Raw genomic sequence first — 23,550 nt, forward strand, 5'->3', positions numbered from 1 at the left:
TTTTCTCTTGGGAGCTTAGGTGATGAAGAATGTTGCTCTCATGACAGAGATAGGAAGGGGAGAGTAGTGAAGGCTGTAGAGCAAACACACATATAGTAAAAATTCGCCTAGGGCCTCCTCCAGGCTGGGTCAAGTACACATCCTGGCCTGGGTGCTTTTTCAAAGTGTAGCTAAGAATATATGCTACCTTGCTTCTCAAGTTATGAGAAGATTGTTTTAGCCTAAAGGACTTTTTCTTTCTTCTCTCTTTTTTTTTTTTTTTTTTTTTTCAAATAATGATTTTAGTTCTCAGAAGATCTTTCACTGAGAAGGCAAAAACTCTGGAAAATACTCAAAGCCATTCATTTACAGGTGACATGACTTAATAATTGTTGAGTTTCTGGATCATCTCAGAAAGTTTTTTCAAAATTGTTTGCCTTTGGTCTTCCTGGCCTTATCCAGCCTCTTTATTCTGAATTCTTTGTTTCCTTTTCCTCATCCCTCATGCTGTCAGCAGGGGGTTCTCTGCATCCATGAGGCCAGCACAAGCCCCAAGGCAGGAGGATAATCCATGGCAGAGGGAGTGGTTAGTGTCCAGGGCGGGGAGTGAGCTAAAAGTCATAGCACGTGGCCATATCCATGTACTAGTAGATGATTTGGTTATTTAAGTCTTGTAAGTTCCTTAAAGGATGGGGTAATGTCTTATTTGGCTTTGTTTTCACAACATCTTACACAATGCCTGATGTATAATGGATTCTCAAAAAGTGATTGTGACAGTGTCTATCGGAGGGTGGGGTCATGGGGGACATTTCATTTTCTAAGTCATACAGTTGCATTTTATTTGAATGTGTTTTAATATAGTGACCACACGTTATTTCCATAACCAGAGAAATTATGCAAATAATTTTAAGTATATGGATAATAATTAAAGTTTTTAAAGCAAAGGTGAATAACTTGCTGTGTCAAATCAAGAGGAAAATCCTGCACATTGTTGAGAGACTAAATAGGTAGGGAACAAATATATTTTCCACAAATATGGAAAGACTGGGTGTGGGGCATGAAATAAAATCTAGTCAATGATGATGCAAAGGGTTTTGAGCTAAACGATTTGAATGATGGAATGATGTCATGAGCTAAACAATTTGAAAGATGGGATGATGTCATCACTGAGAAGAGAAAAACTATAAAATGGACTAAATTTAGAAGGAAAGGTATAGAGTCCAGTTTTTGCTATGATAAATTTCATTTGTCTATCAGACATCCAGGTAGAAAAAACGAGAGACTGAAATAAAGGAGAGTTTGGCAGTTGTGGGCATTAAATATTTTTTAAAGCCATTAGATCAGCAATGAATTAGGGTAGATTCAGAAAAGAAACAAAGACTGAGTTCTAGAGCACTCCAATGTTAAGTGCTGGTGGAGACAGGGAAAAAACAGCCATGGAGACTGGGAAGAAAGGATTAGCAAAGTAGGAAAATCTGGGAGGGTGTGGCGTCCTGGAAATCAAGATTGAGAGAGAACACAAAGAAAGGTAGCTAGTTTACTGAGATGACTGAGAATCCGAGAATCGAAAATGTTCCCATTTTTCTTGCTACTACTTTGATCCATGTCCCAACTACACTTTATTTTTCTCTTTCCTTCCAATACTTTCCAAACCACTCTTCAGATCATGACCAAATTTATATTCTTGAGAACCTCTCTCCTAATATATTTCTCTCATGCTTAGAAAGTCTTACCAGTACCACAAAACCTAGTTACTTGGCCTGGCTTTTAAATTTTTTACTAATCTGAACTCCAAGTACCTTTTCAAACTGATCTTTTCCTCTCCAATTTAAAGTCAATACTCCTTTTGCCACGTGTCCTGCAAAAGGCTTTACTTCTTCCCAATGTTAGGCCTTAACCTTGCCTGCTATTACCCTCTGTAAGATTGTCCTTGAAATACTTCCTTCGTTCATACAAATCCTCAAGGTCTACCTCAAGTTGCTCCATCCTGAGAGCATCACTTTCTTTTTAATATTCCTTCAGGATGTCAAGGATAGTACAGGTCTTATAGTTGGTTCCCAGTGCCATGCATAGAAGTCACGTGAGTGTGCATAAGGCCCTTGAAAGTCTTAAAAAATCTGTTCTGTACCTGTTTAATAAAATTAATAATGTCAACATATATTTTCTACTCAATTTGAAAGAGGGGATATTTGCATCTAAAATTGATTTTCCTACTCTTCTGGTATCTGCTGTTACCAGAACGTGTAAATGTGTAAAATTTCATTAAGAGTAGGTTTCTATTTTCAGGTTTACATCTAGGAAATGAAGGTAATTTGCATGCACAGGTAATGTTGGAATTCCTGGGAGACTAGAGAATGGGAAAAATGTGCTATACCAATGATAGGACCTTGGTAAATGAAACGTAATCTGTAATTCTCATGAAACTAACTGAAAATGACCCTTTTGACTTATAAAATCATGAAATTGAAATATTATGTATACCTGAGTAATTGTTTCATTGATAAAATGGAGATATTTCCTTTATTTCAAATAGGGGTTGGGCCTTAAGGTTAAATTGCAAATATATGGGACAAAAAGGTAATACAAAGTTAATGTGTCAAAAAGGCCTTTGGCCAGTTTTACAAGTATTGAATTCCTTTTGCATTTCAGAATTATCTTTTATATTTTCTACAATTTTGAAAACATATACCCAGCCACTGAAATTACTTTCCTTATTCATTCTAGGTTCAAATGAACCAGAGTACTATTGTATTCATGCCTCCTCTAACTCCCTGCAATTGGTTTATAACCCAGTCACCGCCTTCTATCACTGTAAAACATAAAATTTTATAACCAGTCACATATGTTTTCTGTTTCCTGACATAGTCTTTGGCAAACTGACCCCTAAGTATAGGACAATGAAACTGATTATTCCTTGTATTTTCCATAGTGAATTAAAAAGTAAATTAATTCCACAAACATTCATTGGGAACCCAATATGTAGCAGCACTGTATAAGCCCCTGATATGTTAAAATTAATTTCAGAATTTTCTGGACTTTTTGGTATACAAATAATTCAGGGACATATCTGGATTGACAGTAATCTTTGACCAATGAGCCAACTCTTGATTGACTATGGCAATAGAAGTGGGTGACTGAAAACAGCACCTATAAAAGATATACTTAGTTCTACTTCCTCAGCCCATTGGCTTTTTCACATTTTCTCCCTTTTCTTCCATTGTAAGCCCATGGCCAGTGTCACCATTACATTGCAAAATGGTCAACACTCAATTTTACCTCTCTTTTAACCTACCAACCAGAGAACACAGCCATAAAATTGGGTTAACAAAAGTAGGTAAATAAGTAAAAAGTTGAAAGAGAAGGGCCTGAATGAATCACAGATTAAATACTTAGTATTTAAATATTTGAGAGCAGGCCATATTTTTAGAACTAGACCCTTTCGGTGGAATTTCATAAACATCCAATAATTTTGTGTCAGAATTTCTTAGTGTATATCATTGCCAGAAGAAACCTGGGTAAGAAAAGACTGGCTTAATATTAAATGTACTTTGTAAGTTGCTAAACACCTTGGTAACCAATATAAAACAGAATGTAGTATTCACATGCCAAAGAGAATATATTTCACTTACATTACTTCAGAAGAGAAATATTTCCTATCATTAAGGAAAGTATCATCCTTACTTAAAGTATAGTAAGCATGTTACAGAGTAAGGAATAATTATATCCTATATTCAGTTCGATCCAGATTCTAAATGTGCTTCATATTTTTTGTTCATATGTATTTTATTTGAACCTCTTCAGGTCTTGAAACAGTAATAGATGTTAATAACAAACTCATAAAATGCAAGAGTCTTTGAAAGATAATTCCTTAACTGTTCAACTAACTGGCTGGAAAGTTAATTTGACTTTTCAGGTTATTAACATTGTAAATGATAACACAAGGTAACATACTTGGAATTTGGAAATGCTTTAGAGAAAAATACACACCTAATGAACACAGAAAATATCTGAGTACAGAAAAAAGTGATTTTATTTTTTAAAATAATAACTTCTTAACAGCTTGGAGCTATTCATGACTCATTAGCTGATGACTTCAAATGAATGATTAATTCACTAACCCTTGGGGTGACTGACTCAAATGAGCTAGATAATAAGCACTGTTAATGCCTACTAAAATGTATTTTAAAATCAACTAAGAATATTTTCTCACTGCCTCAGTGATTAAAAATTATAAGCTTGATTTTATTCCAAAATTTAGTATAAATGGAATGCCTTTCCTATGCATGTGTTTTTAATAAGTAGGAAAAACATATGGCATTCTCTCCTCCTCCCTTATCTCCCAAATACCACACTCCTTCCTTCCTTCCCCCTTGTCTTTTTGCCTTCCTTCTTGTACATGTGGTTTATTGAATATGGATGCAAACGTCTTATTTTAGTTCTGTGTATCTTGCTGAAAGACAATATAATGATTTGGAAGGGCTTAATGGCATAATTTTCATAGCAGTGTTAGATAGTTAATACTTTAAAACGTGGGAAATCAAAGTTAAATACTAAAAATTCCCATTCTAAGTTTGGTGCTGTCTGCAATATAGGTCCCAAGTATACCCCCTTAACCCCAACCCAACAAGATGTGTTGGACATTTCAACACTATGTTTTCCTCCAGAAATTATAGATGCTTCTCTCTTTACCAGCCGTAAGAAACCCAAAATCTAATCACCAGATTCTGCACATATGTGATTTAAAAAACTTGATTTGATTCTAATTGATGCAAATACTAGGAATCAACAGTCCCGAATTCAGGTCTTGACTCTGCTACCTTTGGTGTTGCACTGGATGTTGGCTCTAACGTCCTGTTTCTTCAAAATTCAAGGTGTTTATATTTCTATTAGCAAATTATTCCATCTTTTGTACTATAAATACTGTGGCCTTGTCTGATAAACTGATGGGTCTTTTTCTTTTTTATGCTATATTTTACTTCTTTTAGTTATCTGTGGTGAATTTAAGAGCTAAATGTGGGGCCATGCGCAGTGACTCATGCCTGCCTGTAATCCCAGCACTTTGGGAGGCCAAGGCGGGTGGATCACCTGAGGTCAGAAGTTCAAGACCAGCCTGGTCAACACGGTGAAAGCATGTTTCTACTAAAAATACAAAAAATTAGCTTGGCATCGTGGTGGGCTCCCAGCTACGTGGGAGGCTGAGGCAGGAGAATTGTTTGAACCTGGGAAGAGGAGGTTGCAGTGAGCTCAGATCGCACTGTTGTACTCCAGCCTGGGCAACAAGAGCAAAATTCTGTCTCAAAAATAAATAAATAAATAAATAAATAAATAAATAAATAAATAAATAAATTCTAAATTTGAACTGCTAAACAAGTAACTCAAAATTTGTCTTTAGTAAATAGTCAAGAGCTACTATAGTAGCTCTTGATACAAACTGGTGCTAAATAACATTTGTCTTTTTACTTATATTGCCATTGTTTCTTCGAAGATTATACAGATAGAAACATGTATTTAAGCCTGAAAGCTTCATAAACTGATAGATGCCAGGTCTTCTGGTTCCAACATCCATGCCTCCCACTGCTCTACTCTTCTGCAAGTCCTACCCTCATCCTTTGAGAAGCAATCTGCTACAAAGAGACAGGGATAGGCAGTGGATCTTCATCGGAGGGCATCAAGAACCCTGGACCTTTACAGTTAGAAAGAACTTGACAGTTTCTTTTCTTACTCATCTCACTTCACAGGTGAGGAATTCAAAGCCTTGACATTAAGAAAGTAATTGAAATTGAGGGATTAAGTGATTGACTCAAGGCTACATAGCCAGGGTGGCAATGTCATTAAGGGCATATTGCACATTCTCACCTACTTTAGACTAAGAACCCTTACTCACCGCTCCATACCCCATGTTACAGGCTGAATTGTGTCCCCCTGAAATTCACATGCTGAAGTCCCAAACCCCTGCCCCTCAGAATAACCATATTTGGAGATTTAAAGAGGCAATTAAGGTGATTAAGATTAAACAAAGCATCTAGAGTGCAGTTCTAATCTAATATGGCAGGTGTATTTTAAAAATAATTTTCAATATTCATAAAAGCCTAAAGGAAATACACAAAATATGGTCTAACTAGAATTCCAGGTTTCATTGCTTTTAGGTAGAATTGTATCAATGTGGTGACATCAGCTATCTCACATGAATCTGAAACCTTAATTAGTAATCTATGTTTTTGATTAACTTAAAATGAGAAAAATATTTCTAATTTATCAAAGTTGATTTGCTTGATAAGTAAAAAATTCAGGCTTTTTGATGAAGAGAAGATTGAGCAGGAACCACTACTTTAAGCCCCCAATTCCTTTATTTGGATCAACTAAGACCCATGCTGCTTAATCCTCTTCAAATTTCTAGAGCTCTTTCAGGGATGAACTGAACAAATTATATGGCTTCAGTCATCTGTCACATCAGGGGTGTTGAGAGCCACTGTTTTCAAATCTGAGTGCTGCTGACATTTGCTAGATGCTATATTTGGTTATTTTCCTGAGAGTCAATGAAACTTTAAGTGAAAACAATCCCAAGATAACAAAATTTAAAAACAGTCTAATTAAATACGTGGATAGACCTAGCTCTTTAACCGAATAGAAGCAAAATTTAAAAGCCGAGATACTCAGTGCATGTACTAGGGTATCAAGTGTCCTCAGCAGTGTGAAAAATAGTACTGTAAACAGAAATGTACATTTTATTTAAAAAGCAATAGCAAAGGTGTGAAGAACACAAACTTCTATTAATAACAGAAGTTTATTAAATGCTTTATAGCAAAATATTGAGCCCACTCTATTACAATACACAGGCTTAATGTTCTAACAAATAAAGCTGCCTCAATTGAGGGACGTTTGTGATGCAAATGCAAGGTGGAATTTTGGGGAGCAACACAAACAAATGTATCCTCCTTCTGCTCTTCCATAACTGCAATACTGATGTTCAGAAATGTTTAGGTATTGGGAGAAACCTTTAGAATTTCCTGAGTATTTTATTAAACAATTCTTACAGGTATGTTACCTTAAAGGAAAACATGAAAATTTTCTGAGGAAAACATCCATTTTAATATTTATTATCTTCGGTAACTAAGAAACACAATCCTAAACAACATGTATTATACCATGAGAAAGTCTTTGGAGTTATCATAAGGCTTTCCAGCACAAGGTAAACTTCAAGGCAGTTTATCAAGAACTAAATTTTTTTTGAACTACCAAGCTAGTGGCATGTGAAGGTAAAAAGAGATGTCAAGGTTAGCTGATTGTTTTCCAAATACCAGGATCTAAAGCATATTGGGGGAAAATAGAATGTGGGAATGAGGAGCTATTGGAAGGTAACAGATGGCTAAAAAAAAGTACTGAGACTAGTTAGCATTAACTAGTATATAATGTATCTTCATTCATTAATCAACATCATCTTCATGTGTATAATTATTTCAAGATAGCATTTCTACAAATTATATTGGTTCATTTATTTTATCAAGTCAGCTTGCAAATAAATTTTGATTCTGAATATCTAAAGTTATAGCTACTATATTGCATTTTGATGTTTATCCCTAAGTATATCTGGCACTGTCAGCCATGGCTCCTAAATACATTGTTTCTTGATATAATATCACTAGAAACAGAAGTGATATTGAAAAAAATACTACCTATCTAAAACTCAAGATTCACAATGAACTTAACCAATTAACATTATTGAGCTCACACTGAAACTAGATCTTCTTCATTTTAAATAATTTAACCAAATCCTACAAAGAACAATTATTCAGAAAATCACATCCTAAGGTTTGCACTCATAGTCTTCTACAATATGTATTGAGTATTGGGACTGAATTTGTACTCCTGGTCCACACTTTGGTACCCTCTGTTTTCCATACTGGACACTTCATTTTATGAATAGGGCAATCAAAGAACTTAAAAGTAAAGAAAATAAGCTTTAATTTGTATGCAACTATTTTGCATTCATATTAATAAAAGAGATCATGCTTTCAAAGGAAGAGAAAAATAAAATCATATGTGATAACATAGAGTACTGCAGTCACAAGTAACCCAAACATACAACCATCTTCATTACAGAACTAAGCAGCCAATTCTAATACACTACAAACCATTTGATTAAAAAGGCTTATAGCCAGTGCTTTAAGAAGGAAACACCAATGAAAATTGCTTTAAAATATATACCCTTGTAAAATGATATATTCTTTTAACATTAAAACCTTGTTTCAGAAGTTCCCCGCTTTAGGTTGTTACTCAAAAACTCATCATGTTCAAAACTCAAATTATTGTGAGATCTTGAAATCATAAGAAGCTTCTCCTTATTGGTAAAGTCTTTTTTGATGGCAACTTGGGGCACAAGCAACCTATCCATTGGGTCCTCTTTGTTCTCTAGTTTCATATATCCCTTGCTGTTGTTCCGATCCAACCTAGGCCAACTTGGATGTTTCCGTTGTTCTGCCTGAACAGTCAGAGTGGAGGGACCCCGGTCTAAGTCTAAGGACTTTGAGTGTGAGGAGAGCAAATGCAAGGATGTATTGGACCCAAACTGTCTTCTGGCAGCCCCAGGAGACAAGAGCTGTCCAGTCCCAGGTCCGAGAGCCATGGATGACTTGTATTGACTCGACAGTGACTCCCCGATGGAGTGATTCCTTGGTAGCACTGTGTTGACGGCCTGGAAGGATTCACCGGTGTCGGCCAAAGGAGCCACAAGGGAATCCATTGACAAATTCCTTGACCTGCTTTTGAGGTTGTCAGCATCTTCAGTGATGTTATCTATACTGGGTTCATCAATAACACAGTTATTAAGTTTGATCACAGGCAATGTAAAAGCACTGATGGACGATGACACAATTGACTTGGTTTCACATTTCTTAGAACCGCTGGTCCTATCATCAGTTGTCTTGGAAGAAGGTGGATAGAGGCCAAAGACAGACGCAGAGCTGTCAGAGAGCAAAGGGGGCATAAGATGCCCAGAACTCTTACTTTCATTTAGCATAAGTTCATCCTCCTCCACGGAGCTGTCCATTCGAAAACTGCTCCGAAAACCCGAGAAAGAGGCGATCGTATTTGCTGCCAATCTCGAGGCACAGGAGCTCCCATTCTGTTTTACTTCTGTTTCTCCCATCAAACCAGTGTACATGCCATTCATTTGTCTTTGCTCCTTGATTCTTAGCGTGTGAATGTCAATGACTGTGGAATAGATATCCCTCATGTGTATGATTTTGGTCTCTTTGTCACGGTTTTCATGAAGAATGGCATTAGCACAAATGAAAATGAAAATGCCAATCCCCATGGTGAATGGGCCAAGCATTTTCATCTTATCAGAATGCAAATGCTGCTCAAAGAAGCGAACCACCACACCGCCCTCATTTCGAATGACCTGAGTTTCATTTGTTGACAGTGTTGTTTCAGCATCAATAAAATGTTCTTTTTGGGGCCAATATCCAAGAACGGCCATGGCAATTCCTATAATGGAGATGAGCACTCCTAAAATAAGAAAAAAGCCAGATGGGGAATAAAGCCGGATTTTGCCACGAACAACCACAACATCTGCGCGGGGCCGGCGCCTGATGGGTTTCTTCTCTTGGGTAGCAGGAGACGGGCTGAGGTTGACATGCTGCTGTGATCTGGCAGAGTCTTGCCTTTTCAAGGCGGCCAGGCCAGTTATCACTCCACCAGTTGCTATCATAGCTTGGCCTTTTATTCTGAAGAAAAAAAGGAAAAAGATGATCTAAATATGTTCCTGGGGTATGAGCATCAATTCAATTAAACAGCTGTTCACATAGAATTTTTGTTACTGTTGCTGTTTCATGTGATTAAATGGGGCAGAATGTCTTTTTAATTAACATAGTTTGGGTACAAATTTTGTTTATTGACTAATGTCAATTTCCAGAGATCTCCTTTTTGGCTAAGTAAACATTTCTATTATTTTTTTCAGTTACATTTCTATTATTGATGAAATGTGAGCTCAAGGAATATTTAAATAATTTTATCACTTATTAATATAAAATAGTCCCCTGGCCACAAGACTGGTGCTCACTCTTTCTCTCTCCTTCTCTCTCTGTCTCTCTCTCTCTCTCTCAGACAGATAGACAGACACACACACACACACACACACACGCACAGAGAGAGAGAGAGAGAGTTATCTGTGCTACTTTAAATCATTGGACAAATCTAGCGTACTTAATAGGTCAAAAACAAACACTCCAGACTGACAAAGAGGATACATTCCAGCAATTCACGGTTCTAAGACCTCTCTTGTGAAAGTTGTCAATGAATTCTTAGCTGCCACATGTAATTTCCCCCTCAGTTTTCATCTTCCTTACCTCTCTGCTTCCATGGATATTACTGCTCCTCCTTTCTCCACACTCTGTCTTCCCCGGTCTTTTATGATGTTAAGTTCTCTTGCTTCTACTCTGACCTCACTATTTCAACAGACTCACCTAAAAGTAGAACTTCTCCCTAGAGTCTTGTCCTTGGCCATCTTCTCTTCCATATTCTCCCTTGGCATTCATATCTGTTCCTACATCTTCACTATTTCCTTGATGCTAATGAGTCCCAAGTCTATATTCCAGGTCATATGCTGAGTTTCAATTTCATACTTTCCACTGTCCATTAGGGAACATACACACATTCATGTACTGCTAGTAAAGCTTAGCTTACTTTCTAGCACACACCAGCTGCACCACTTGACTTATCTGACTTTTTTAGCAGGGTCAGTTCTCAGATTTGGCTCTTTACAGTTATTTTTAACTCCTCCCTTTCTTCTTCCTCTCCAATCAGGTTCTAACTCCTAGAAATTTCCACTACAAGATGTCCTTTAATTCCACCCCTCTGTTCTAATCCTACTTTTCCCAGCCTTGTGCAGATCTTATTAACTTTTACTAGACAATATAATAATCACCTAACTGATCTTCCAAATAATTTCTCTTCCTTTACAATCAAGATTAGTGCAGATCAATCATCTCTGAAGTTGTTTAAAGAGCAGAATAATGATAAAATATTCTCCACTACCTATCAAAGTTTCAGCTGAAATTCTAGACCCATTGACTTTAACTTTGTCTCTAACTCTTCTCTTTAATTTGCATAAAAATAAGACCTAACCAATGTTCTGTTTTTCTCATTCATATTCCATTTTGTACCATTTCTGAGATTTTGTTAACAATGTTTCAGCTGTCCAGAATCCACCCACTCCCCACTGCCCTGCCCTGTTCTTCACACACCCACATCTGGCTAGGTATCAAAGCTCATATTCCACTTTCTTTATAAAGCCTTCTCTAGCTGACCCACTGCACCCTATGCAAGCATTACTTCCTCAGAGCATTTTATAATAGCAAGTTTTCTATGGCATTTATAATATTATAATATCACAGTTCTACCTCTTATGATCAAGCATCAAATTTAATTCACATTTCATTAGCAGAAACAGTCACTGTAGTACCTTGCACATGGTTAGTGTTCAAGAAATATTTGCTAAAATGTTGAATGAGGGATAAATTCTCTTCTTGTGGTCTGTTGGATGACCATATTACGTACTAACTTTCCTAGTTAAAAATATGAACAAACAAGATTAATATCCAAACAAAAAGCAACATTTTCTGAGTTGGTAAAATATCTATTTTGATTTATAATAAATAGTTCTCAAGCTGCCATATCTAGCTGGTAGGAAACAAAAAGTTATTTTAAGTCCCACAAGGTCTTTGGCAAATTTCAGAGAGTTTCTTCAGGGCATCAAATCTCATCTTGCAACATTGAACTCTCCTTTTGAATTTCTATTTATGATTTCTGAATTGTGTTTAAATAACAGGGTTGTGGTTGATATCTACAGTTTTAACAAGTCAGTGAGTAAATCCAGCCTTCAGTGAACTTATAACTAGGATTAAAACAGTTTTATGTTGGAAGAACAAACTAAATTGTAATCTGTTGCTCTAGTCTATGAAATTTATTCAAGTGTACATACTACAGATTAGAACCTTTCCCAAACCTTTGCTAAAATAAAGCTTAGTATCAACCTATGTTTTCTTGAAGCAAAAACTATTTCAAATGTTTGAATTAAATGCTTAGATTAGATAGCAGCCATCTAGCCCAGTTATTTCCATATGGCAGGCTTAAGGATTTAGTCTGAAATCCTTCTGAGTATAATGAAAACAAGGGCAAAGTCTTTCATTTAATTTAAAAGCAATAAAAGTGAATTACATTCCATACAGATTTCTAGTCCTCCCCCACTTTTTAAAACATTAGCACTACCATTTTCTGCTCAGGAGGCTGATAGAGGAAAGGAGGTAAGATGAGAAAAGATATTTTAAGAAAAATGTATGAGGGCAGAAAGGTGAAAACGAGAGATGGATGACTGGGCTTGCATGTGAGCATGTGAAGAAAGGTTAGACAGGAAGAAAAAGCAAGGGTAGCTTAAAAGTATGAAAATATATAGAAACAAAAAGAGGCAAAAACTTCTAGAGTAGTTCAGAAATAAAGAATATAATGGGTGGGGGATCACATTTTCTTCAGCCATTCTACCCTCGTCAGGCCCAGACAGAGGCACCAAATCTACCAAGGATTAGCAAAATCACATCTGGTGCCAATGTCCTTTGATTCTGTTCAAGGCAATTCAGTACTACAGAAGGCTCTATTATCACTTGGGGACCCAATGTAGACCCCAAGAGGAAAGCAAAGGTGAGCAAATTCAATCACTGTTTCAAAGAGCTTGAAACCTAATGAAGGAGCTAACAGATCCACATAAAACAGAATGAGGTAACTCCTAGAATGAAAGTTTCCATTAGAGAAGGACCTTTCTTTAGGGTTCACACACGACAGCACATAGATCACAGTCAAAAGTCAGGTTAGCAGCATTTCAAGGAAGGTCAAGGGAAGGAAAGCAGACCAGGGAATAGGAACTTGGCCAGCACACAACTCAGTACTACAGGAGGTCAGCTAGGTAAGTGAGGCCAGAGCGAGAGGGAGAGCCAAGTCTTGGGAGTTGGCAAATGCTATTCCTAAATGCTTGCAATTTATACACATCTGCCATGGAGTTGGAGTAAGACATAAATACTGCTGTTGTTATTTTAGAAAAATTAATCTGAACTAGGAGATGAAAGCAGGAATGAGGGACCAACACCGGGAAATGGTATGGGGATGCTAAAGGCAGTTTCACAATAAGTAGCCTAGTGAAGACTGGGTGCAGGGCTCACACCTGCAAGTCCAGCGCTTTGGGAGGCTGAGGCTTTACCGTCACTTGTGGCCAGCAGTCCAAGACCAGCACTGGCAACACAGCAAGACCCCATCTCTACAAAACATTTTTTTAGCAAGTTAGCCAGGCATGGTGGCAGATGCCTGTAGTCTCAGCTACTCAGGAGGTTGAGGCAGGAGGATTAATTGAGCCCAGGAGCTGGAGGCTGCAGTGAGTTATGATCATACCACTGCACTTCAGCCTGGGTGATAGAGCAAGAGCCTGTCTCTCTGAAAAAAATAAAATAAAAAAATAAAGAAAAATGAAGCCTAGTGAATCTAAACTCTAGAGTGAGTGAATCTACAGGCTCTGCATCTTCAAACTGTAATGCCAGTTGGTACAAAGTGGTCAGTATATGCAAAAACAGCCCAAATCTACCTTTTTTTTTTTTTTTTGTCAATGCTACAAAGCTACATGCCCTCCATCCTACACTTCTATGACTGTTTTTTTTGTTTTGTATGTTTTTCTAAGGCATGGGAAGTGTAAGAATCCTGTTAACTAGTCTCCTCATTGTAACAAGACATACTTTTCTAAGTTTTAATAATAATAGTAATAACAACCCATACTGCTTGTGGTCAGGCACTATTCTAAGTGCTTTAGTATAAAAACATTTGTTCTCACAATAATTCTTGAGGTGAAATAATTCTAATATCTATTTTTCAGATTACTGAGGCTAAGAGAGCTCAGATAACTTGCCCAGAGTCACATAGCTAGGAGTGACCCCAGAGCCTCCCATTTGAGATGGGGAGGGGCCTCCAGGTTTGCTTTCATTTGAGGTTTTCTTTTTTCTTATCCTGATTCCTGTTTCTATAATAACACCAAATGCTAAAGAATGCTGCTCTGCCTTTGTAACTAGGCCTGTCGACCAAACAACTCCCGTTTTACAAATCTCAATGATTGCCTGCGAAAAGTCATGGGGAGTACATAAGTTTGAAGGCCTCACCTTGGATGAGTATCTGGTCTCTTGCACCTGACCAGATCCCTTCAGTGTATGAAGATGCAGACTCAAAGGAGACCACTCTCTACCTCCACATCCTCCTCTTTGCTCTCTACCATGCCTGACAAGGCAGGGCTGGGACTTATTCCCTCAAAGATTCAAGTGAAGGATTTTACTACACTGAATTTCATTTTGTTAACTTGGGAACAGAATTTCTGCCTATCAGTCTCTTTGGATCCTAAACCTGGCTTCCAAAATCATGTTGTCCCTCTCAGTTTGTGTTCATCTGCAAATATTATAAATCTGACTTCCAAAACTTCACCCAAGTGTTTGGAAATTGAAGAAAGCATAGAGCAAAGAAAGCTCTATGATATTTCACTAGAGACCTCTTTCTAGGTAGACATTATTAATTTGTGTAGATATTCATGTAATTCCAATAAAAATGGACACCTGGAATTGAAGTAGACACTGGGCTCAAAATACATTTCCTGGCCTGAGACTATATTGATCAGCAACCATCATTTTGATGACGTCACTTAGCTGGTTACAAATAAGTCTAACTAGAAGGCCAGGACAGCCACATTTAATGTTTCCATATTCTTCAAAAAGAGATCATGATTTTGTCAAAGCCCAAGTTAAAAGACAAATATGGGCTGGGTGCGATGGCTCACATCTGTAATCCTAGCAACTTTGGAAGGCTGAGGCGGGTGAACTGCTTAAGCCCAGGAATTCGAGACCATCCTGGGCAACACAGCAAGACTTCCTCTCTTAATTAAAAAAAAAAAAAAAAAAAAAAAAAAGACAAATATGTATATACTCTGCAGACAACCAAAAATACAAAATTAGTTTGGGCTAACTATTGGCTACATACTGATCTTTTTTTTTTTTTTTTCCATTCCCAATGCTCATAAACCAGCCACAATTTTGCTAAGCAATAGACATCAAGATTACCAGCTTGAAATTCACAAAACACACCTTCTTTACTTTGCAAACCAGGATACTGTTGGGCTATCTCCAGGCCTTTGGCATCTTACATAAATCTGAGATTCATTGTGGGTCTTGGAAATCATCTGTAGGAAATCTTATTTTCTACCTTTCTCACTACAGAGAGATATACTCTTCCCCACACTCAAGCCTACTGTCTGCTTGCCTCTTTTGGGTTCACTTCCCTTTGAACCATTTGCCTTTGCAGACAAAAGCTCTTCTTGATGAGAAGATTTCTGCTTTGCATGTCATGTGTAACACTACACCACATACCGTCCGTTCTAATCTTCAGGCTTACCTCTCCTATTTTTGTTCTCATACTAATCTTAAAAGCCTTATTGCTGTTCTTTACCCTTTTTTACCAGCTTAAGCACATTCTGGTATTTGCTTTTTATGGCACTAAGCCATACCAGTTTTTAGTATTCTCACACTCACAGAAGTTTATTCCTATATATTTAGGTCTTCTAACCACACTGGCACACTATTCTGACCACACTGTGAGCCTGTAACACATTAGACATGGTTCAGCTATATTTGAGATAATGATAATTACATAGACTTACAGAGCTGAGAGACTTTAGACGTCTTTCAATCCAGACATTCCTTTTAGCCAACTAAAGGCCAGGAATGTTACTGAAGATCAAACACCAAATTAGCAGACAGAATAGAAATGGAATACAAGTTTTCAGACTCCCAGTCCAGTGTTCATTCTTGTTTATATATTCTCTTTTCTATTGTTTTTTCATGCTGTCCCAGTGCCTTGGCAGAGTGCCTGGCATATGCTAAATGCTCAGTTAGTATATGTTGCCTGTGAACTGAGTTGATGAAGGCTTGAGTCTGGTTGAAATGTTCTAGGCACTGGGGACACTAAGTTAATAAAATATCATTCCTGATTTCAAGGAGTATGGAGTCCAGTAGGAAAACAGTAGAAATAAACATTTAAAATAAAATAATTGCTATGATGGAGCTACAGGAGCATTGGAGAATGCTTTTCCATACCATCTGAAGGAGTCAGAAGAGGCTTCCAAGAAGTGGTGGCAGTTAATGAAGGCTTGGCACATCAGTGAGGGTATGCCATGCAGATAGATTCTAATTCATCCTTGTTCCTGTTTCATAAGGGTCTCTGCCCTCCAATTTTTCATCATCTTCCCAGTTGAAGTGTGACTATTATTTTAAATATATTTGATACCATCTTATTTATATGTTTGAATTTTTATCTTTATCTGGAGGTTTAAAAATTCACCAGAATGTGAGGCTGTCTGCCCAAAGGAAGTAAAAATTAATCTATGCCTCGAGTACCAAACAAAAACATTATATAAAAACCCCATGTGGTATCCACAAATGTGACAGATGGAAATATTTTCTGTTCAAGCTAGAACAGTTTTAGGACTTTCTTCCCAGTTGAGACATTTCAAACTTTTAGAATAGGATTTTTAATCTATATCTTTACCAGAATTGAAAAAAGAAAATTCATATGGGTGACTACGGGTTCAATCATATAAAGTTTAAAAAATAAAAATAGAATACAAATCACTTTTGGCTGGGCGTGGTGGCTCACGCCTGTAATCCCAACACTTTGGGAGGCAAAGGCAGGTGGATCACCTGAGGTCAGGAGTTCAGGACCAGCCTGGCCAACATGGTGAAACCGTCTTTACTAAAAATACAAAAAAATTAGTTGGGCATGGTGACAGGCACTTGTAATCCCAGCTACTTGGGAGGCTGAGGCAGGAGAATCACTTGAGCCTAAGAGGTGGAGGTTGCAGTGAGCTGAGATTGTACCACTGCACTCCAGCCTGGGCAACAAGAGCGAAATTCCATCTCAAAAAAAAAAAAAAAATCGTATTTTAGTGTGTCGCATAATAGTTTTTCACATGGACGCTGGAATCAGAGAAACAGGGGCCCATGTCTTTGCTTCCTCATTTGGTGGCCATGCAAGTGGCTTTTCTTATCTCAGTTCCTCCATCAATAAAATGGCAAAGCCTTCTTTGATACAAAGTATATGGTGTACTTGAGGCAGAAGACCTAGGAGGCTTGAATCCCTACACAGCAGTTATTAATACTTAATAACCACACTTGAACAATGAATCAACCTCTTGGAGCCTCAGTTCCTTCATTTGTAAAATGGGTATAGTAACAGTACCTATAGGATTGTTGTGAAGCAGAGGAGATAATAAACGCAAAGCACAGCTCAGTGTCTGGCAATTAAGGTCTAAGTGAATGGTATTAGTGATATCGGCTGGGTCTGACTACAAGGAATTTTAAAAGATAAATTATGTATATAATGCTTACTTTTGTGTTGATTATAGGAAGTTCTCAAACAATAGCTATTACTAACTCTTCATAGCTCACATTATTATTTTACTGCTCTGCTAGGCAAATTAAAAATATACTAAGTAAAGTAATTAATGATGGCTTGTTGTCCATGGAGAGGTAGTTATGACTGCAAGTTTGTTCTCAGACTTAAGAGTCAAAAACTATCTGAATAGAATCTGTATATTTTAGTGGCAAAAGGATTAACAATTTGGTAGTTAAAAAGAACAGTTGAATTTATGTAAGAGAGACAGTTGGGAGATATAGAAAGAATAAAGCATGCCTTTCTTTTAAGCTCATTCTATTTCTTCAGATTTGGAGACTTGTCTTGTGACAAACATAAAATCAATAAGAAAAACAAGGTAGGAAAACCTAAACCCGTTCATCTGATGTTTTTAGTTATCTTCATGATGCAATTGGATCAAATGCATGAGTAATCTGATCAATTCTGCAAGCACTATTCTGTTTCCATTGGGACACCGAAGCATAAAACTAACTGAAAATGAACAGGAATATGGGGCCTGGGCATATGGGGAGTAGAGAAGATGCCATAAGGGTGATATAATGTGAAAATCTGCAAAATGTAAATTCTGTGGCAAGTTCAAGCTATAATTTTTATGGACACATTCTGAAGATCTTTGCTGGTCTACCTTGGGGAGAATTGTTTCTCAATATTCAGTATAGTTCTACATTCACATCAATGCTGGAACTAAAAGGAAATACAAAATGTTTAGAAAATTTGCAAAATGATAGTCAAGTCATTAAATGTAAAATATTACTTTATGGTCAAGTACATCTTGAGCCTGCAGAAAACGCTAGGAATAGAGATGAGACTGCCCTTGGAAATCTATACCTGTTCTGTTAGTAATGCCTTCAAAAACTGGCAGCCTGACAAACTGTAAAATATGTGCCCACACCAATTATGAGCTGTGTAACAAGACATAGAACCACTGATCTCCAAAGACTAAAAGCCAGAAGCCCGTAGAATGCAGAAGTCTTCAGGAGGCCAAGTACAGATCCATAATGAGCTCAGAAAACACCCTGCTGAGACCCTGTGGGAGATGTTTTCTGCAGGAAAAGAAGAAATTAGAAGGCCATTTCCCTCAAAGTAGAAATATGCTTTCCGCCCCGCATCCCATCTCCTCAAATCTGGACAAGCTCTTACACAATCACTGTCACACTCCCCATTCTCTGCATTTCCTGACAGGAAGGTGACTTGAAACTGGTGTAAAGAAACTATCACTAAAAATGTCATCAATTTACTAAGATGCAGGAAGTTAGCCGAGATATTCCTGGACAAACTGAAGCATTCAAAATCACAAATTGGACTTTTTATAGAGACCCCTCCACTGCAGGAAAACATACAGTAACTTCACTTACAGGATAGTGTCTATGTTTTCGGAGACACCATTAAATAGTGAGTCTCTAATAAGTATTAATACTCCTTCCAGTGATTTTAAATACCTGTAAAATCCCACACACTGTTGGCTTTCCTACAGGACAAGGGGGAAAGCTGAAGAACAATAGCAATTTTGATTCTAGCTGCCCAACATACTATTAAATATCTTGTATAAATAAGCCTACACTTTGGCAAATAACACAGCCATGTCCATGCTGTTAAGGCTACTAAAGGTCTTATGTTCTTAACTGCTCTAAATAAGGAGCCATCTCTCACCAAGATAAAATCACCATCTAAACGAAAAATGAGGTGTGCCATCTTTTAAACCACAGACTAATATACTGTACATTGATGGCAGCTCAATTAATAGTAAAGCATTCTCAAAACTCTATACAAACATTAGAAAATTGTTCAAATTACATCATTTCTGCTGGAGAATTTTACTTTTTTTTTTCATAAGTAAAATCTAAGTTGGATCATACTTAAAGCAAGATAGAAAGAGGTGTGAAAGGAGACTTCCTGGGGGATGGCAAGACCAAACTTCCCACCACTCACAAAATGAATGATCTATTCCACTTGTAAATGCAAAATTCTTTTAGCATTTAAGGGACATACATAGCATTTAAGGGACATACATAGCATTTAAGGGACATACATAGCATTTAAGGGACAAACCCCATGGTTGAAACTTTAATGGCAAATGTATTAGGAAAAAAAAAAAAACGAAGATGGTGGAGATGCCTGCAACTATTTCTGGACTATTTCTGTTTTCATCTTTTTCCCTCTCTTCTCCTACTTGTGCAGGTTAGTGGCAGCAAGATAAATTGAAGAAAACATAGATTTTCAATTTTTAAAATGTATTTCTCTGTCTGTTTTTCTCTCATTTATTTCTCTTTGGAAACTACTTGCTATGGGCTGAATATGTCTCCCCCAAATTCCTATGTTGAAATCCTAGCCCGCAAGGTGGTATTAAGAGACAGAGCCTTTGGGAGGTGATTAGATCCTGAGAGCAGAGTCCATGAATGGGATTGGTGTCATTATAAGTGGAATCCCAGAGAGCTCACTTCCCTCTTCTACCATGTGAGGACACAGTAAGAAGACAGCATCTAAACACCAGATAGTGGGTCCACACTAGATGCTGAATCTGCTGGTATCTTGGACTTCCCAGCTTTCAGAACTGTGATAAATAAGTTTCTGTTGTTTATAAGCCATCTATGGTATTTTTGTTGTAGCAGCCAGAACAAAGTAGGACACTCCACGTACTCATGGTAAAAACCCAGCAGTATAAAATGAAGAGGGAGTCACTTTAGCCTCTGGTTCTCCTTCCCCAATGTAAGCATGGTGTTGGATTTCTTATAGCTATATCCAGAGAAGAATGTTTTCTCATTTGGTTTTCTAGAACTGATTTATAAAAATTTTTTTACATATTGAGGAAATCAGGTTTCTGGATGTAATATGAGTGGCAAGCATGTTTAATTTATATTTTTACTTTATTTGATTGTATCTTTTATCATACAGAAAATTTCAATTGTATATGGTTAATCCTATCAGTGTGTTCACGAATGGTTTCATGTCGTCATTAGAAAGACCTTCCGCAATCTAAGATTATACTTAAAACATTCTCCCATGTTTCTTTCCGTAATTTTATGGTTTAATTCCTTGCATTTAAATTTTTTGATGCATCTGGGATTTCTTTTTGTGCAAGAATCAGGCAGGAATCTAACTATTGTTTACATGTAAATAATCTCTCTTCCCTTGGTTTGAAATACTACCTACATTACATATCAATTTCATATATTTGTGCTGTATACCAAATCCAGTATGTATTTGGGTCAATATTAAGAGTTGTCATTCTGTGATTCTCCTGCCTCAGTCTCCTGAGTAGCTGGGATTACAGGCACACACCACCACGCCTGGCTAATTTTTGTATTTTTAGTAGAGATGGGGTTTCACCATGTTGGCCAGGCTGATTTCAAACTCCTGACCTCAGGTGATCTGCCTACCTTGGCAGATGGGCCCACTTGGCCTCATTATTTGTCTTTGTCAAAAGTTTCTAGTCTGTTCTTACATATTTTATGTTGCACATGAACTGTAGAATTTGACTTTTTAAAATCCAGTTAGCAATTTTTATGGAATCATGCTAAATCTATACATAAATATATGGAAAACTGGTGTTTTTACACTGCTTTAGCATTTTATCTAAAAATAAATTATATACCATAGTTTTTTTTTGTTTGTTTGTTTTTGTTTTTAACATAGACCTTTCTCATTTCTTGTTACTTTTTATTTCCTGGGTATTTTGTCATTGGGTATCTATTGTATACTGGTAAACAATACAATTGGTATTGCATATTTCTTTTACTCCCATTTCTATCTTCAAGTAGTTGTTTGAATGTAGAAAGGCTACTGATTTTTGTGTGTTGATTTTGTACTAAACCACATTACTAAACTTGCTAGCTGTTTAAGAAAAACAGTTTCCAGTTCATTCTCTCAGGTGTTCTAGAAATACAATTATATCATCTTGATATAGTATTGTTTGCCTACCTTTTCCTAATTTTAAAACCTACAATTGCTATTTTCTAACTGTGTCACTTAGTGCCTCCAGAGCAAAGGTAAACACAACTGGGATGAAGGTGTACATCCTGGCCTCACTCCTGAATTTAATGGGTACAACTATTGTTTCACCACTGAAGTATCAATCAGTGCCTGCTTTATTAAGAGTTTTCACCTAGAATTCCAGGAGAGAAAATTAATTGGTTCAGAGTTGCTATCAGAGAGAAAGCTCTCTACCTAGAGAGGAAAACAGAGAAAGTGAAACAAAGGAGCAGAGAAAGGGCAAAGAGAAGAAAAAAGGAAAAGGTGGAGGATAAAGTATAGGAAGAGAAGGAAAAAGTTACATTGGGGGAGAAAATTATGGATTAATGACAACATTAAATATTGGAAACCATGAATAAGAATTCCTATATACCTTCTTAAATGTGCTTACTTCTTAAAAACAATCTCTTCTTTGAAAAACCACATATATCTAAGGACAGGAATTTTCTGCCTGGGATTTTTGAGATTGCTGAATTATCTACCAAATATATGAGCTGAAAGGGAAAAATTGAGAAGAATGATAAATTGCCTAAGATGTCAGGAATGTAATAAAAATCAGAAAGAATGCTTAGCAGTAAAAATGAGTTCAAGGGAAGCCTAAGATAACAATAACAGGATAAAACCATGTTTGTAAAAACACCATACATACATACTACCACTTTCTACAAAGATAGTGTAATTCGGAATCATGCCTCAGATATTTTTAGTTTCAAGTATCTCCTACACTTAATAATGGTTTGTTTCCTCTACAATGTCCTGTTAGAGATAGCAAGTCTAGAGAAAAGTGGGTAAAAAACTTTGATAGTTGATTCACAGAAGAAAAAACATAAATGTTTTGTTAACAAATGAAAAGAAGAATGAGCAAAGAAATGCAAACTAAGGTAATTCCCAAAGTAAAAATATTAACTTCATTTACTAATTGGCAAAAATGAAAAAAAAAAGACAAAAAGATTGATTATGACCATTATTGGTGAGGTATAAGGGAAGAAGCTCTAATAAGCTGTCAATGAGAGGACAAAGTGGTACTTTTCTTGAGGGTAACATGAGAAAGACTTTCAAAAATTGAAATGTCCATTCCCTTTGCCACCCCCTGCCTGCTGACTGCCAATTTCCCTTCTATGAATTCTCCTTTCAAAAGATGTGCCTGAGAATACATGAAAACTATTTATAAGGATATTCACTGCAGCATGATAGCAATGGCAACAACTTGGAATCAACTGAAATGCTCAGCAACAGAAAATTGGTTAAATCAATCATGCCACCTCTATATAATGGATTATTATACAGATATTTAAAAGGATTAATATACACTAATAATGAAAAATGTTCACATGATATTTCTGATATTTTAGAACAGTAATAGTTAGATCCTGTTTATGGCAAACATACAGAATGTTGTTGGTGATATGTAACAGAATGCTCACTTATATGTAACTGTATTATTGACCTATGCAAGGAACATGCACTGCTTTTATCTCATTTCCAATTTGGAACTCTAAGTACAGAGCAAAAAAGGATGTTGAAGCCTGGAACACAAGAGTAAAAGGCAAACCGATCTGGTACATATTAGGGTAATTAGGTGTGCTTGCTAATTTAAAACAGGTGGAGTGTAGCCTTTGAAGCAAAAATTCAGGACTGGAGCAACAAGAAAATACCTTAACACACAAACCAGACTAAATGAGAAGTTCAGCAAATAAAGACTTATTTATGATACATTATAATCTTGAAACACTGAAAACAATTCCACCCACTCGGACAACACCTGAATCTATTGGGTGTAAAGTAGCACAGAGGATGAAGCTAGAATTGGTATCTGCCTTTATGAAGTTTGTACTCAAGAATCTGTTTAAGGCTAATGCTGTGCATTGTAAAGCAAATGAGAAGTAAGCCTTAATCAGCACTGATGAACTTTCTCTGCACTTGGGTCATCCCGACTTCTTGACAGCTTCCTCCTGGGCTCCCAAAGGGACATGGCTTGCTTTCTTTCCTTCCCCAAAGTTCAGTCTCCACTGTGATAATGTCTACCTACCTTCATGCCAACTCATCAGTGATCTTTGGTTGCTCTAACCTTACAACGTCGATTCACAGATGGAAATGGGT

The 23,550-nt window shown here is 36.9% G+C and overlaps 1 protein-coding gene across 4 annotated transcripts in view; it reads right to left on the bottom strand.

The window, feature by feature from the left end:
* Positions 1–6,686: 6,686 nt before the first annotated feature.
* The window catches only part of TMEM200A (transmembrane protein 200A), an 89,848-nt gene continuing 72,984 nt past the window's right edge, over positions 6,687–23,550 (bottom strand). For 2 of the 4 annotated variants that reach the window (XM_030928048.1, XM_030928049.1), the window contains exon 2: positions 6,687–9,704. In XM_030928048.1, the coding sequence (XP_030783908.1) occupies positions 8,213–9,688 (1,476 nt within the window). In that variant the 5' untranslated portion in view covers positions 9,689–9,704 and the 3' untranslated portion in view covers positions 6,687–8,212. Of the gene's footprint in view, positions 9,705–10,662; positions 13,005–23,550 lie in introns of those variants that run through there. The other 2 variants (XM_010354702.2, XM_010354705.2) reach the window with 2 other exon arrangements.

Source organism: Rhinopithecus roxellana, chromosome 4, assembly GCF_007565055.1.
Source record: "Rhinopithecus roxellana isolate Shanxi Qingling chromosome 4, ASM756505v1, whole genome shotgun sequence".
Taxonomy (NCBI): Eukaryota; Metazoa; Chordata; class Mammalia; order Primates; family Cercopithecidae; genus Rhinopithecus; species Rhinopithecus roxellana.